This window comes from Echiichthys vipera (genome assembly GCF_963691815.1).
Source record: "Echiichthys vipera genome assembly, chromosome: X".
NCBI lineage: Eukaryota > Metazoa > Chordata > Actinopteri > Perciformes > Trachinidae > Echiichthys > Echiichthys vipera.
This window is the reverse complement of record NC_139825.1, coordinates 36,450,173-36,467,103: the sequence shown is the minus strand read 5'-3', so window position 1 is coordinate 36,467,103 and position 16,931 is coordinate 36,450,173. Positions and strand designations below refer to the sequence as shown.

General features: G+C 40.0%; 2 protein-coding genes across 2 annotated transcripts; both read right to left on the bottom strand.

Annotated features, from left to right (window-relative positions):
• Positions 1 to 1,767: 1,767 nt before the first annotated feature.
• Positions 1,768 to 6,559, bottom strand: LOC310965188 (uncharacterized protein; the record flags this gene model as incomplete). The annotated part of the gene is made up of 2 exons (XM_083938665.1): positions 1,768 to 2,558; positions 6,361 to 6,559. 2 exons carry the CDS (start codon positions 6,557 to 6,559, stop codon positions 1,768 to 1,770), a joined length of 990 nt encoding a protein of 329 aa, XP_083794791.1.
• A 2,384-nt stretch (positions 6,560 to 8,943) lies between these two features.
• On the bottom strand, positions 8,944 to 15,301 carry zbtb49 (zinc finger and BTB domain containing 49). Its single transcript, XM_083939288.1, has 7 exons — positions 15,103 to 15,301; positions 12,771 to 13,888; positions 12,609 to 12,655; positions 12,450 to 12,523; positions 11,542 to 11,624; positions 11,191 to 11,352; positions 8,944 to 10,005 (listed from the first exon to the last, which is right to left on the bottom strand). The coding sequence occupies exons 1-7, from the start codon at positions 15,252 to 15,254 to the stop codon at positions 9,260 to 9,262; spliced, it is 2,382 nt and encodes a 793-aa protein (XP_083795414.1). The 5' UTR covers positions 15,255 to 15,301; the 3' UTR covers positions 8,944 to 9,259.
• Positions 15,302 to 16,931: the final 1,630 nt, after the last annotated feature.

The window sequence follows — 16,931 nt, the reverse complement described above, 5'->3', positions numbered from 1 at the left end:
TGCCAGCGTTGTTTTAAATGTCCGCGCATGGTCCGTCCTTCTTTTTTCTATGTCCCAACAGGTGCACATAAAATGGCGTCAAAACCGCCGTAGGCCTCGTGCTCGTGCACGTACGCACATTCGTGCTCGTACATGTGCAAACGTGCTTCACAAAGGCCCAATTCTCCCAAACGGGTCGTGGCCGTAGGCGCGGTACGGTTGCACTCACACCGGTCAAACAAACTAGACTTTAGCTGTGAAACGTGCTTGGGCACGGTACGGATGGACAGTGTGAGTGCGCCCTAACTGTTATGCTTCGTTCACTTGTAATCTGAAATTGCGAACTTAAGTAAGGGCAGAAGTGTAATAGTAACATATGTGTGTATTTGTGGATTTAAAGGGGTAACATATAGGGGACAGACTGGAAGTAGAGAGGTAAATGTGTACCAATTAAGTTTACAAACAGCAAAAAAAAAAAAATCATGACCATGACCATGACAAGATGGAGAGCTTCGACAGAACAGGCTCACCTGCAATTACATCTTACCACCAAAGAGGCCACTAGAAGCAAGATATCTCAAATCTTCCGGAGTACCACTTTGATAAGTGGTCCACAATTTCAGAGAGACATTACTAAAAATCATCTATTCTGTAGCATGGAACATATTTCTTTTATGTGATATTGTTTTTTTTTTTATCTACTTAAACTCTACAAGGAGTGCTTATTGAACCTCAGCAGATTCTTAGCACCTACCAAACTGTGTCTAGAGATAGAGATACTATAGGAGGCTGTTAGCCTACCCCAGCCTAAAGAATGGAAGTAAGGGTAAACAATTAGTCTGGCTCTGTCCTTCAAAGTGCAACAATACACCTATCAGCACCTCTAAGGCTGTTTAATATATATTGTGCTGTATGTCTGTTAATGTCTTGACAAACAGTTTATTTCTCAATAAGGTGTAATGTTGAACTTTGAACTTTAAGTACGAAAGTGAGTTTTTCTCCCCCACAATGTCAAACTATCTCCTTTAAAAAGGACATTTTATGCCCATTTTCAGGTTCACACTTTAATTTTGAGCTTCTACTAGAATATGTTCATGCGCTTCAAGGTTAAAAAAACACATTCTTTTTCTCATACTGTCTGTCTGTATTCACCCCTCTGTCTGAAATGCTCTTTTTTAGTACTTGTCTCTTTAAGCCCCCCTCCTGATAAAAACCCAGTCTGCTCAGATTGGTCAGCACCGTCATTGCAGCCGGGGAATGACTGTAACGGCACTCTAGCGGCACTTTCTACCTATATATAGTATAGTTGTGACATCACAACCGTAAAGAAGTCCTGATGGCTCATTTAAAGGCACTGTTTCTGAATATAGTTTGTGTGCATTTCTCTGTGGATTGAGCATTTTAATACTTTCGCAGTAATTATATAGCACCTCAACCTGCTTTATGATCAAAAATGACATTGAAATCTCACTTTTTACAATATGGGACCTCTAAATAATATTTTTGGCAATTCTAGATATATGGTATTTCATGTATGTAAAGTTCTTGTATGACTATTTATGTTAGACAACAATAAACATTTGAGAAGTTTCTCTTCATGTAAAAAAAAACGGTTTTGTAGTATACTGCATTTCCAATCGTCAAAGCAACATCTTGAAAAAATTAAATAAAATCTGCTAACTCACTGGCACTAGCATCGAGACATTTCAAAAGAAACCTAGCCCTATTCTCTACTCAGATTTCAGACAACTAGCAACATGCATCATTAAAGATGTCTGTTCCGAAGTTCTAGGCAGGACTTTGACTCGTGGACAGTTTAACTCCGTGAACTTTTCGCATGTGCCTCTTCATCAGCAGCCTTTCAGTAAATAACTCGTCACAATCCCCACATTTGTATGGTCTCTCCTCTTTATGTTTGGCTAAAACGTGTTTCCTTAAAGTTGAACCCCTGTTGAAAGATTTGTCACAGATGTGACAGCTGAAAGGCTTCTCTCCTGTGTGAGTTCTTATATGTTCTGTCATGTGTCCTTTCAGTTTAAAACACTTGCCACAGAAGTGGCAGCTGTAGGGTCTCTCTCCTGTGTGTACTCTCATATGGTTCTGCAGATTGCTCTGACAGGGTATGTGTTTGCCACATATGTGACAGTCAAAGTTTCCCTTGCTGTCATGTGACTTGCTTTCATGCGTCTTGAGGTGCCATGTGAGCACTGTTTTTTTTGTGAATATGTAGTTACATATGTGGCAGCGGTATAAGGTGGTACTTGTCTTCTCTTTCTCTTCAGATTGCTCTGGATCCTCTTCAGGGGTTTGCTTTGGCTCTCTGCCCTCCTCTGCTGCTCTACAGTCTTCTAACTCCTGCACTGTTTTGATGAGTTCTCTCGTCAAAGCATCACCATCATCGCTTTCCTCTGCTGAAGGTGGCTCATCGATCCCGTTGATCCACAGTTCCTCCTTCTGCTGCTCCTGCTCCTCTTTAATCTGGGAGGGTCCTGGCTCATCCTGGCACGCACCCATGCCCCAATCCAGCTGTTTAGGGTGAATTTCCTCCAAGGATGTATGTGCAGTTGGCTGTTTGGTATCTGTAATAATGGAAACAGATATGTATTACATTTGTAGTACGCACAGACGTCATCACCGAAATAGTGCTCCGATCGTCAATTTTACCTTTGAGATCAGTTTCAGCTTCATGAAGGGACAAACTAGTCAAGAATGGAAGGGCCTCAAAAATGAAACTGTTTTCTTGTGTATGTGTGTTACACCAAAACATGACAATGACAATCAATTACTGCTTCGTTTTGGGGAGTGAATTTAAAGGATGCGTGAACTGTATCTGAATACATAAAGGTGTGCTGCCTGTAACCACCTTCTAATGAACGCAGTATACTGTAATCCCAGAAGTAGTAGATCTCATAAGATTCAATGCAACTGACTCAAATTTGATTGCTGGAGTGTTTTTGCAGTCTGTGTTTATTCTCTCCAAACAGCCAATCTACCAACTGTACAGAGATTAGCTGTTGTTAGCTAGTATTGTAAAAACTGTGTTTGTGTGACAGCTCACATGGCAGATTTATAGTAGAGGCCTAAATCTTTAAGATTAAACAGCAAAACGTTTGCCCAAGTTGAAACATTTCACATTTCACATTGAGCGTCACAACGGCTCTTCAGAAACCTATGGGTGACATCATGGAGAATTCATCCATATAGCATACGGCCTATTGTTCCAACCATTTATGTCTTTCCATTGACTTTCTATACAGTCCTGCTCCCTCTGAAATTTGCTTCAAAGCTAGCATATTACCATATTATCCGTCTTTCCACTACTGCGCCAGAATTGTGTAAGCTCAACTGTGCCAAAGCCAGTCGACTTTCCATTGACACAAAATCGTGCTGCGTTGAGGCTGTGTTGGGGACAGTTTTCAGGTGAATATTTATTCACATGGTCATGGAGCTATAAATAATACCAAATTAAATCATGTTAAATATCACCTGAAATGAAAAGTCTTTCTTTAGACATCACACAAAGTCATACATGATTTAGGAGTATCGGCTGTGTGACATTAGGCTAATATGTTAACAGACTCTAGAAACTTGGCTATCAGTCAATTCCAGCAACTCCAGTGTGATTTGCAGAGCGGGTCTGGACTTTTGGTCAGAGGGCCATTCTTCAGACTGACAGACTTCTGTTTCTGGGATTAATGCCGTTGGAGAGTCCACGTGGTTTGGGACACCACCATACATTGGTTAATTTATTTAGCTAGCTAAATGGAAAGTGATTCACCTCAACACATCTTAATGTTAGCCCAATTTTACTTGTGTTGTGGGTTGCTTTATGACCTTATCTGTATTCAAGTGTGGTTATTTTATGTTATCCACATTGGATGAATCGGTGGCGTTTACACAGCTGTATGTTGTGGGCGGGTTTTAGAAAAATAGTGCAGGGCTCTTGGCTCGATAATAGAAAGGCAAATGTTTTTTGTTCTACCGGTTAGCGGGAAGACACCCTAACTCGCAGTGGCACGATAGTGAAAACATAGCTGTGATAATCAGGACACAACCTTTGCGGACTCAAGTGACATCACTTGAGGCAATTTATCAGACATCAAACAAGCACCTCTGGAGACACAAAAAGGCTTTACACAACTTTTTTCTCATATTCTCATCAACCTGTAAACTGTTAAATCTATGGCATCCCCTTTAGAGGTCCTTCATATCAATATTGGTATCTGCATCAAAAATGCAGTGTCAGCATTATTCTAATTAGTCATAATTTAGACCTTCATCGCAAACTACAGCATTAATGACATGTACTGTAGCTTTATTGGCATTTCACTTTTCAAAAAAGTGCATTACAGGCATTTTATAACAAGCCAATAAGAACAAAGTCACATAATTTAAGGCAGAATTTAAGTTAAGTACAACAGTCAAAAACAAAGTTGAAAAGCTACTTTTTAGAAATTCTTTTGATGCAATGTATTTGCAGACGTAGCTTTATGCAAAGTTTGTCAAAGTCCAGCAGTTGTTTAACTACAGTATTTGCTTTGTACATTGAGTGTTTCAGTATATCTCTACGATAAACGTATTACATGTTAGATTTGAAGCAGAATACAGGGACTCATCAGGAACATGTGAGTGGTATAAAAAATAAATAAAAAATCGAGCTACAAAGAAGTCATCAGACTTGGTGTAGCTTCTGAATTATAGTAGTCAGTATCAGCACTGCTGCAGCTACAGTACTTGTTAGGCGACTGATGGAACTGTGTCGCCAAGAGGCTAAGCAAGGGGAACATTTGGGTTGCCGGACGAGCTTCTGAATGATAAAATTAGGCTCCAGAGGAATGCCGATTCACAGGTGTTTATTGAACTATAAATAGACAGTGAAATAATCCCACAAAAAGGCCCCAAATCATCCAAAAACAGTGTACATTAGCGTACAAACGCAGTCAGCAAAGTAGGAACTTTAATTACTCTGCTAATGTACCACCCCACCTGACTCTTCCCCGGATTTGACACACAACAACACTACATGGCTCCTACAGTACTTCATACAGGTAAGGTGACATCGTAGACATCTTTGTGCTGTTTAAGCACAACAAGCAGAGGAAAGCGCTGGCTGCGGTGAATACACTTGAACGCGCTCTCCCTGGGTTTGCTCCTGGCGTGTTTACTCATGGTGGACGATCTGTTGAATGTTTGCCCAGATATGTAGCAGGTGTACAGCCTTCCTCCAGTGTGAGTCCTCATATGCTCTTTGATATGACCTTTCAGTTTGTACCTGTTACAACAAATGGGACATGCAAATGGTTTCTCGCCCGTGTGTGTTCTCATGTGGCAGATCATATGACTCCTTGAGTCTGTTATTTTACCACATACATAGCAAGTGAACACTTTGATGCAGACTTTTGTAAGTTTGCATGTTCTGCGAGGTGCAGTTTTACCTCGCCTTTTCTCATAAAAGGCAGACAGCAAATATTACAGAAGAGCATGTTTTTTCTTTTTTATATATACACTAGATACTGCAAATCTTGTGCTGTTATCCCATAGTCGATGTGCTCTCGGACTGTTAGAACTTGAGTTAGGTTGTCAGGCGCTTCATATTGACCATGTTCTCCGACAGTCACAACTTGAGTTAGGTTGTCCAACATCTTATCTAATGCAAGTGTGAACTAAAATCAGTGTCCCAGATAAACACGTTCAACTAGAGTAGACCATTTCAAAGTAAACTAAAAGTAATCCCAAAGTATTCAGAATGCATTACTTTACTTAAGTAATCCAAGGGAATACATTACAGATTACATTTTAGGACATGTAATTAGTAATCTGTGGGGAATACATTTTAAAGTAACCCTCCCAACACACACAAACACACACACGCACACACACACACGCACACACATTGTATATATGTTCTACAGGTAGCTCCCAAAACATATTAACCCTTTTAATAAACATATTTACAAGTATGTCTGGCCTTTTTCCTCTACACAAAACTATGATTATGTTAATACCTTTACTGTTACCAGAATGAACTGTTAAACTTATGCTACCTTAAATGTAAAATTTCCCTTTTAAGAAGATGTGATGCATTTAAAAATAATACATTAATGTGTTTCCATGTAGCCGACGAATGTAATTTTGTCACAGCAGGCTGCCAGATAAGATGTATTATAGATTTTATTTTGAAAATGGACGGGGTTGGTTTATCCTCTTGACAGATGGGCTATAGAGCTGAAACAGAAACGGACGTGGCTTACTAACGGAGCTGAATGTATCAAAAGCAACGCCCTAACTTTATACGCTGTTACCTGATGTGTGTTAATGTGAATGGTTTATTGTAAAGCTAACTGGCCGATGGTTACGTGCAGTGCAAACTGAGAAACATACCTGCCCTGTGCAGTCTTATCTCTGGTTTGTAGACCAGATCCAGCAGCCGCTGCAGCCTCTGGTTCTCCAGTTTCGTTTGGTACACCTCCTCCTGGTAGTCTGTTATTGTCTTCTCAACGAAGCCATAGATGTCCACGGCAGCTGCGGTCAATCTTTCCGTCAGAAAGACGTTGAACGACTGAAGAGTAGCGTTAGCCATCTTTCAACCTGCCTGTTGGTTGGTTATCTCGCTCTTTGAATGCTAAGTGTACCATATAGTGCATCAGCCTTTGCTAAATGCCAGTGATACCCTATGTTACTTTGGGTCATACCGCCACCTACTGCACTGGACTGTGTATAACTGGAGGACAACATAAGTCTAAAAGCTGCAATGAACACATTAACAGTGGCGGATTAAGTTGGCCATGGCCCCTAGGTTACTGTTTGTTTGGGCCCCTCACATTATTAATCATGCTGTATCAGAAAAAAACTAGAACAGAAGAAGAGCCTGCAATCTTGAAAAATCCTGTCAATTTGGGAATTTTAGACCTTAGATCTTGGTCCCATTGTTATGCTTTTCCTTTTGTGCTCCACTATTACATTTCTTCCTAACATTTTGCCGGTGTACTGTGTAGAAACAGTGGGTGACGTATCATTTGGCAACAAAACTGCTTATGAACCCACCACTTGATAGCAGCTGATTGGGTAAATGTGTCCCATATCCATCCAATCAGTGACTAAATTTCTAAGTGCCCCAATAGGAGGCAACCCCCCCAGTGTAGTAAATTAAAAAAAAAATTAGAATAGTCTGGCCAATGCAGGGCCCCGCGACCCGACCCCGGATAAGCGGATGAAGATGAGATGAGATGAGATGGCCAATGCAGGGCCCCTGCACACCTGGGGCCCCTAGGCAGCAGCCTAGGCCCGCCTGTGTATTAATCCGCCTCTGCACATTCACAACACTACATTTCACTTGATATCACTTTTTGTTGCAAAAAAATGCTACCATTTCTGTTACAAATATTATATAGTCAAGGAATATCATAGATTACCAACCCTGAGGTTTATTTAGGTTTTCATTCATAACGTACACTTCAGGTAGGCTACTGTTTACTTCTTTAAGTGACGGGGTAGTAATGTTAATGAATTATACAGTAAGTATAGTCTGTGGTGTATTTTCAACAGGGTTGCTGCGCCCAAGATCATCTAATGCTGGATAAACAGCTTTATCCAGATCTTTCATGGAACAACAGTTGGGGGCCTTGTGTCGTCTTCATTACACCAAACTAAGGAAACATAGAGATGACAGAAAATGTGGTGCATTAAGGGGCCACCAGGTAAACTGCTTTATTTGTTATTCTGGTTCCAAACATTTTGACCTCCTGACCTAATTTGGCCAGGTGTTACAGGTAGCCTATAGTGACATAAACCAGACAGAATATGTAAAACACATTTAAATTAAATTTGTTCACGAAACAGGTGATCTTGATCTAGCAGGGGAATAGTATATTGCCTTAAAATAAGATCAATTAACAGCTATAAGAACTACATTTTAATGCTAAACATAGGCTATATTGATATTACTTGGTGATTGCCTGACCTTTCAACCTAACTTTCAACTTTTATTTCCTTCTTCAAAAAACTAATTTTAATTCCTTCTAATCTGATAAATCTTTACTCTTTAGTTTCTAATTAGTTTGTGGATAAGTTCTACATTTTAAATTCCTTCTTAGTTTATAGATAAGTTTGACGTCTTTAATTCTCCTAATCTGTTAAATTTTATTCTTTGATTTCTATTTAGTTCGTAGATAATTTCTACATCTTTAATTCATTCTATGTCAGATACACCATACCCTTAACCAGGGGCGGACTTGGGCAAAAAAGTGGCCCGGGAATTTAGTACCTGACTGGCACACTCAGGGGCCGGGGTGGCAGATGATGGAACAAATAATATGTTTGCATATTGTGTAAACAATGTGTAACATTATTGACGGGATAGTGAAAGATCATTTAACCTGAGGCCTTGATTAGAACTATGGGGTCGTCCCCGACTAAATATGTTCATAGTCGAATCTGATTTGTCACGTCTTGCCTATAGTTGACTGGTCTTCAAATCAATTTTCATGCATGTCAGCCAGAGTGTTACTGAGAGATGTGATTTCTGATTTCTGATAGGGGCATCTTAATAAAAGTATTTGTTGTTATGACTGAAAACTTATCACAACACTCGACAGCTTCTGCACTACTTTACTGTAAACAAATGAGAAGCAAATGATGTAATGAGATATGTTTTATTATAATATCAGTGGCAAATAAATTAAATATAATGTACATCTTTTTTCTTATAATACATCAACATTTGACACTAGTTGAACATCTACATTTATACAAGTTTAAGTGCAACACATGAAGTGAAAGAGTGTATTTAACACTTTTAGGAGCTGAAATGCATCCTGGGATGTTTACAGTCTTAAACAGTAAATCCACAATGAATCACAGAGGGCAGCATACAACCGCTGAGCTGCCCTCTGAGAGCGTCAAATGTTCAAGATTGATACACATGGTGACATCTGATTGAGGACACCTGCTGTGACATCACTGACTAGAGTCTGGCCAGAAAAGCATCACCATAATGTTCTCCGATTCTTAGGATTTCTTTAAGAAAACTTGGAAGCACTTGATTATGAGTGATGGTGAAAACTGAACACAAAAATAAAACATATCCAGTTATGAATAAATTCAAACTGTATTATAACTATTTCATATTTGCTTCATCTTAGGAGATACCATGGTTTTGCCATGAGTAAGATTAATAAAAAGCTAGAGGGTAACAAATAAAATAACTAAACATCAGGAGAAAGTTCACCCCCTCACAACTGCCTATGTTGTGCTTATCTAATATCTTATAAGATGCAACATATTACTGCTCCATGTCATTATCATTCTGCAGAGTTTTCATTGCCAGGCCCCACAGAGTAACACTGGAGATAAACTGACCTTCAGTGGACCTGTAGGACCCACTATTGGGCCTGCTAGAAGAAGTGACTGAGCTGCAGTTATTGTCTGTGGGAGGAAGGTAGGGCCTCCCCCCCACACCTCTGTCCATCTCCACTGACGTATTCCCATTCTCCACATACGGACCATACACAGGCTCCTGAGACAGGTGGGGTTTGGTAAGCTTCATGTGGTCTGTGGCAGTCAGGGCTGCACTTCTCTCCTGGTGGTTGGAGGGGAGGAGGTGATGGGGTACCAGCGAGCGCAGCTCTGGCAGTGGGGTGGGGGAAGAAGCTGGGCTGAGGTGCATGCTGGGAGATGGAGTCTCTATATGTGGTGTTGGTTGTGGTGGTGTTGGAGTAGGCGATGAGGGTTTCTCTAACCCTGCATGAGGCATCATGTTGGGGAAATGCTGGTCACTGGTTACAGCAGGAGGTTTAAGGTGGCTTACAGGTTTGGGGAACGAGGCCGCTTCGTCTGAGCTGCGAGGTGGGTCAGAGTTGTCTGTGACCGGGCTGTCAGCGGGAGCACCCTTGCAGTGCATGTTGTTGTGTCTTCTCAACATGGCAGAGCGGGTAAAGCTCTTTCCACAGGCATTGCAGATGTAGGGTTTCTCGCCAGTGTGCGACCTAATGTGACGCTGCAGGTCCCCTGAGCCAATGAAGCACTTCCCTACATTAATTAAGAAATCATAAACTGAGTGTTAAACTGTGTGCAGACATGAGCTACAGTCATACCAAATTCAAAAGTATATTTCATATGAAAAAAATTATGAAGCTTTACTGGGAGAGTTCACAACATGGCTCAAGCATTTTTATTCCTTTTGAAAATAGGCAGTTTATAATCAAATGAGATTAAAAAAAGAGGAACAAATCCTCAACTGAGAAGCTGGAACCTTGTTTATAGAATAGAATAGAATAGAATAGAAATACTTTTTGATCCCAAGCTGGGAAATTGCAGCATTAGTATTAATTATGCTTAAAAAATTACTTAAACGACATATAATCAAATAAGTTGCAGATTAATTTTTATTTAAGTTACTGTGTAAAGGTTTGGGGCAATAATAACAAAAGTACTTTACATTCACTGTTTATTCTGCAGGAAATAGCTATACAGACCATTTTCAATGCTGGTTATAGGTATCATACAAACTCATTATTCGTACAGCCAGAAATACTCAAACTGACGGATCTGGTTGAATTTCAAACCGCACAGTTTAAAGCAAAAAAAAAAAAAAAACTACCTGCAAATACTCAAAGAATGTTCACCCAAAGAGAAGGGACTTATTTATTACAGGGATTGTTTCTATTAAAATTGAGAATGGTGCGTACAACCAAAAAAATTTAAAAACAGGTTATGGAGGAAATGATTCTTGCAGGGATTAGGGTGTTTGATGATCATTGGGTGTTAATTGTTTATTTATTTAGTTTATTTATTAGTTTGTAAAAGTTTTTTGTATTTATTTTTTAGGGAATTATTATAGTTGTATTATATACTATACTATATTATAGATACTATACTTCAATTATTATGTATATATTTGATATGAACATATAAGTAATATATTCTATTTATAGAAAATTATGAATAAGGAAGCTTAATTAAAATGATGGAGATGGGGTGGGATTAGATTAATGCAAACTTCTTCCCACTCCTTTTCGAACATGCTTTTCATTATTTCCTGTGACAATTTCCGTTTTCTTTTGTTTTTACATGTTCAAAATAAAAATTTCAATCTCAACTCAATCTCAATTTTCTGTTGATTATTTCAGGCCTAGAATAGTGTTTCATACAACTGTTGTCTAACATTGAATCAATGTGAATAATGTTTCCAACAAAAGAGACATGGTTCCTTACCACAGGTGGCACAGCTGTGTGGTTTTTCCCCCGCGTGCCGGGCCTTGTGCTTCAGAAGCTTTCTGTGCGTGTTGAAGGATTTTCCACACTGGTCACATGTGAATGTCTTGTCTGCGGTGTGAGTCCTCTTGTGCTCCTTGAGATTACTCAAGTTGTTAAAACCTGAGCAATAAGACACGTACAGTGTATAAATCACCAGTCTGTGTCACAATTTTCCAGCAGGGTCTGTGAACTAAGCAGGTCACACTACCATCATAAATGGTTCAACTTAAGAATGGGACTGCTGGGTAAGGAATACATGGATTAAGGAAGTTATTAAGAAAATGTCTTGTGTTTAGAGCAGTCATTTACCTCGACCACATATATCACACAGATGTGGCTTCTCTCCCGTGTGGACCACTTTGTGACGGTGGACATCCCCTGATGCAGTAAAGCTGGAAAACATGGATAAATATTCAGTCTATAGGCAACTGTAGGGACTATTAGGGCTGTTCGCATACAGGTGAAATACCACATAACTGTGGTTTAAACTCTCTAAATTAGAATTAGTCTATTCTAATTTAGTGAGGTCATGACCGAAAGAACGAGGTCGCGGGTACAAGCGGCCGAAATGGGTTTTCTCAGGAGGGTGGCTGGAGTCTCCCTTAGAGATAGGGTGAGAAGTTTAGCCATCCGTGAGGAACTCGGAGTAGAGCCGCTGCTCCTTAGCGTTGAAAGGAGCCAGTTGAGGTGGTTCGGGCATCTAGTAAGGATGCCCCCCGGGCGCCTCCCTAGGGAGGTGTTCCAGGCACGTCCAGCTGGGAGGAGGCCTCGGGGAAGACCCAGGACTAGGTGGAGAGATTATATCTCCACACTGGCCTGGGAACGCCTCGGGATCCCCCAGTTAGAGCTGGTTAATGTGGCCCAGGAAAGGGAAGTTTGGGGTCCCCTGCTAAAGCTGCTGCCCCCGCGACCCGACCCCAGATAAGCGGATGAAGATGAGATGAGATGAGAGATAATTTAGTGGGTCAGTCATCACCACAAATTTGTTATTATTGCCTACAGGTAGGATCATAATGTGCTGGCTTATTATTGGTATACCTGAAATAATGGTATACTGTCAAACTTTTGGAAACTAGTAACTAGTAATTAGTAAAGGAAGATATGCACACACACATACAAATCAGCAACCTGGCAAAAAAATGACTTATAGAGGGAGATGGGAATGACAAAAAATAGAAATATACATGATGAAAATGGATACATGAAAGGTACCTTACCTTTTACCACATAACTCACAGATGTACGGTTTCTCTCCAGAATGTCGTCGCAGATGTGTCTGTAAATTTCCAGCCTGTAAAACAAAATCAGTTAGTTGTCTCAATATAATTTTCCCATCTAAGAATAACTACTGAAAACCTGAATACATCAGACGGTACCTGTGAGAAGTTTCTCCCACAAACATTACACTGAAACGGCTTCTCACCTGCAAAAAACAAAATTTAGGGTTGTGTCTGAAAATAATACTACGATGAAATTAGTTATTACGGACAATGTCTTAATGCACCGTATGTGTGATTATAAGGCTAAACAGTAAATACCGGTATGTGAGCGTTTGTGTAGCTCCAGGTTGCTCGGGTGTTTGAAGATCTTTCCGCACACCTCACAACAATACTGCTTGTTTCCTATCTGCTGCGGTGGCTCTGGCACAGTTTTCGCATTTTGCTCTTCTTGGTTCACAGGTGGAGGACTGGGAAGATGTGCGTCTATTGCCGTCTCTGGAACCTGCTCGCTGACTGTGTTAAGGCCCTCAACAGTTGGAGCTTCTGGAGCTTCTGTCCGGACCACAGACTCTTCTTGATGACTCTCTTTGGGACAGCTGAGGACAGGTTCACTCACTGATTCAGCAAACATCTCCTCCAAAGCCTTCTGAGAACGGAGGTAGTTGTATTTCTTCAGGTACACGGACTTCTTTGGGCGCACATGCTTGCTGAGCATGGAGTCTGCTGAGTTAGAGTTGGGGGTGTTTAAATTGTCTGAGGGTGTTAAAGAAGAGACAGGGTTTTTTGCTACAGCCACAGATGTGCAGGAAGGATTGGGCTGAACTGTGTTTCCTGAGCATACAGGGGTGTTGCTGCCACCCTGGCTAACCCTGAGCTGACACTGTTGCTCTTCCACCAGCACCAAAGGGCACGGATTTATGGCTGCATTATTAGTCTCGAGTGCGCTTTGTTTGAAGTACTGCTTACTGTAGAAGTTACGGAGCTTGTAGCCATGGACAAGCTGTTTTTCTACAGGCGCCTGAGTGCTGCTCGCTGTGTCACAGTTCGAGCTGCTATTAGAAACAGGCATCCGTTTGGTGTGGTCCATGTCACTGCTGAATCCAGGCCTCTGGGTTTCAGAGGGACAGTTGAGGTCAACATCATGAGGGAGACTGCTCCCCAAGAGGCAGTCGTGTTCAGAGCTCAGCATGCCTGGAAGAGAAAATGACGGGATTTCCACCGGTGGAGGACAAGGCTTGAGGAAAGTGTTGCACAGGCTCTGGACATTTGGAACCTGCAAACACTGAGCAATGTCCAGGAGTGCTTGAACATTATCTTGGTTGATGTCAAGATGGGAGGTGTACATGTAGTCCAATACTTGGCCGATGCCACTGACATCCTGGATGACCAAGTTGAACACCTCATTCTTCTGACTGGGGGAATTTTGGAATAAGGACCTGGAAAGAAAGCAGGGCTTTTTACATTATGCAGGGTTGCTACACTCAAATTCATTTTCAAGCATTTCAAGATACATTTTCTTGATTTTGTAGCACCTCACAGCTGTGGAAAACTACACATTTGTATACAGTGCAAACAGTATGTTCAGTATACTGATTATTTCACTAGTTCATCACATTAAATTAGATGTGATTGTGCTATAAAACAAGCAAAATGATGTTCATCTTTCCAGGGAAGGTGGACAAATTAAAGGAAACCAGCGTGTTATGTCTGTAAATGGACTTGCCGTCAGAGCTGTGACGATTATCTGTATTATCAACTATTTTATCAATACAGTGCCTATAGAAAGTCATGATACCCTTTTGAAATAGCCAAGCTACCAAAAGGCCCATGGTGACCTTGAAGGAGTTACAAGTCTTAATGGCAGAGGTTGGTCGATCTGTGCAAGTGACAACAATTTAACAAGTTCTACATGTATGGCAGGGTGGCAAGAAAGAAGCCTCTTCTGGTAAAAAATGTCACACTGAGTCTCATTTAAAGTATGCCAAAAACCATATTGACGATTCTGATGCTATGTGGCAAAAGGTATATGGTCAGATGACACCAAAACTGAACTTTTGGGGGGGCTGAACTCTAAGCTCTATGTTTGGCAGAACACAGTGGCTAAAGGACAGGAAGGTGAATGTTGTAGAGTGGCCGAGTCAGAGCCCTGACCTGAATCCTACAGAACATATGTGAATGGACTTGAAGAGTGCAGTCCATCGCCGCTCACCACAGAATTTGACTGAACTCAAACAGTTTTGCAGGAAGAATGGGGAAATATTTCCCAATCTAGGTGCACAAAGCTGGGAGAGACAAATCCAAACAGCAAAAGGGGCCTCCACAAAATATTAAATCTGAGGATTCATCACTTTTCCAACCCTGAGATTCTAGTTTTTAATTTTTTATTAGTTTTCAGAAATTAAAGTAAAAAAACTTTAACTTGAATGCTGTGAAGCAAAATGTGTAAATCACGCTGGAAAAATATATATTTCAAAAGGGTTTTATAACTTTTTATACTTTCTTACCAGTTAATTCAAAGGATTTCAGCACCCTACGAACCCTGGTTATGCTACTTTACAACAGATTACTTAGGTAAGTGCTAAGGTCGGAAATATGTCACAGATTCACTGATGTGTCACTCTATTGAGTATTTGAAGACATAAAAAGGCACCTGAAATAGGAGCTGAATGCAGCCAGGACATTTTTGTGGGCTTTGAAGCAGACACCTTTGACCACCAGCATGCAGTCACAGAGCAGACCCTGAATCCTCTGCTCCTGGAGCTGCTGTAGGAGGTAGGCGCTGTGGCTGGACAGGGTGTCCATGATTACTCATCCGCTGAACCACTCAGCTCCAACTTCTGCATCAAAAAGCTGACCTGGGGGACACATGTCACAACCAACTCTTATTATGGACATCATTAATCCTCTGGCTAGCTAGAGCTTGAAATGCAACCAACATAAAAGTGATGCACGCAAGACCTTTTGCTTTTTCTTCAAATGGTCATCACAATACACACAATTCAACTACCGCGCAGATTCCAGTGTCTGTGCTACGAGACCACCCATGCAAAAATTGGGACGCAAACCGCTAACAAGCTAACTCCAAAGCTATGCTAACCAATAACAACGGTGAGTGTTGTGCATCTGTGCAGCGCCACAAACCTAAATGATTACACCTATAACCGAGAAGGAGAGTCCTCACTAATATTGGTTCAGTGAAGTTTGCCATAAAGATGAATCCAAACCTACATCCGCGTAGTTGGTGTTTTATTTGGATGATGGGTCACTTTTCCAGTGTGGAAACGTCACTTCACTTCCTGGTGCAACCCAAGACCAAAGAAAGGGGGCTGGGACACAAACACACAAACAGTCTGAAACCCTCAACAGGCACTTAGATGGATCACAGTTTATTAGTTACAAATGTACAAATAACATATTAGAAGATGTTTTTACAGCAAAAGGAAAATAACCCCTCATCGAAAGACTCATGTGAACTCTCTCTTCAATGAGACCAACTGGAGTAGAGATGTGCCATCTACATTTTAAATTTCTAACACAATTAGAGAATACTACTATAATATATAATAATAATATAATACTACTAATGCATACATACCCACATTTTCTGACATTGATGACAGCTGTTCCTTCTGTAAAAAAAGAAAGAAAAAGTATCATCCATTTATTTTATTTAAGTGTCCATTTTGTATCATCTATTGGAAATATTTGGAAATTTTTCTTTTTGCTAAAACTACATTTAGGTCTCACTTTGATGAGACAATTATTAGTTTAGGCTCCTTCTCACAATAATACATTTAACATAATTAATCTTTTCATGGTACTCGGTAAATTCCATATACATAAAGTCACAATGTCCAAGGCAACCCTTTCATTCCCATTATTTTTAATTTAATTCAAAATATATTTTGAGTCTCTGTCTTATGTTGAGAAAAATGTTTATCAGCTATTTAATTTTATTCAAATTAGATTCAGTGAACTTATCTGCCATCAAAACTTGTGCCTTTGTCATGTCTTGGAATTTTCTGTCCCCGTTTTTTTGTCCTTTTTCAATTGTTCATACTATTTGATGATAAATTAAGTTTTAAAAAAGTCTGATCTTTGGGGTATTACACATTAACAACGCAGTGACACCTGGTCTGCAATTGCAGACTGAGGCTCAATAAAGGAACTTTTCAAAGATTTTTAAAACTATTTATCATCCAATAGTATGAACAATTGAAAAGGAACAAAAAAACAAAAAAACAAAAAAACAAAAAATAAAAAACAAAGCGACAGATATTCAAAGACAGGACAAAGGCACACATCGAAATGAGGACAAACATTATCAAAACATTTAAATAAATAATTTATAGTAGATAAATAATATAAGAAATATACTAAGGACGTAATAATAAGCAACTACAATAAATAAATAAATATGACTAAGAAAATAAATAAATGATAAAATAAAAATTGAAATAAATAAATAGATAAAAATAA

Coding starts and splice junctions, on each gene's coding strand:
- zbtb49 (XM_083939288.1), bottom strand. CDS start 15,254: ATGGACACCCTGTCCAGCCACAGCGCCTACCTCCTACAGCAGCTCCAG. Junction 12,524..12,608: donor GTGGGAGAAACTTCTCACAG/GTACCGTCTGAT, acceptor TTTGTTTTACAG/GCTGGAAATTTACAGACACA. Junction 11,625..12,449: donor TGTGAGTTATGTGGTAAAAG/GTAAGGTACCTT, acceptor CATGTTTTCCAG/CTTTACTGCATCAGGGGATG.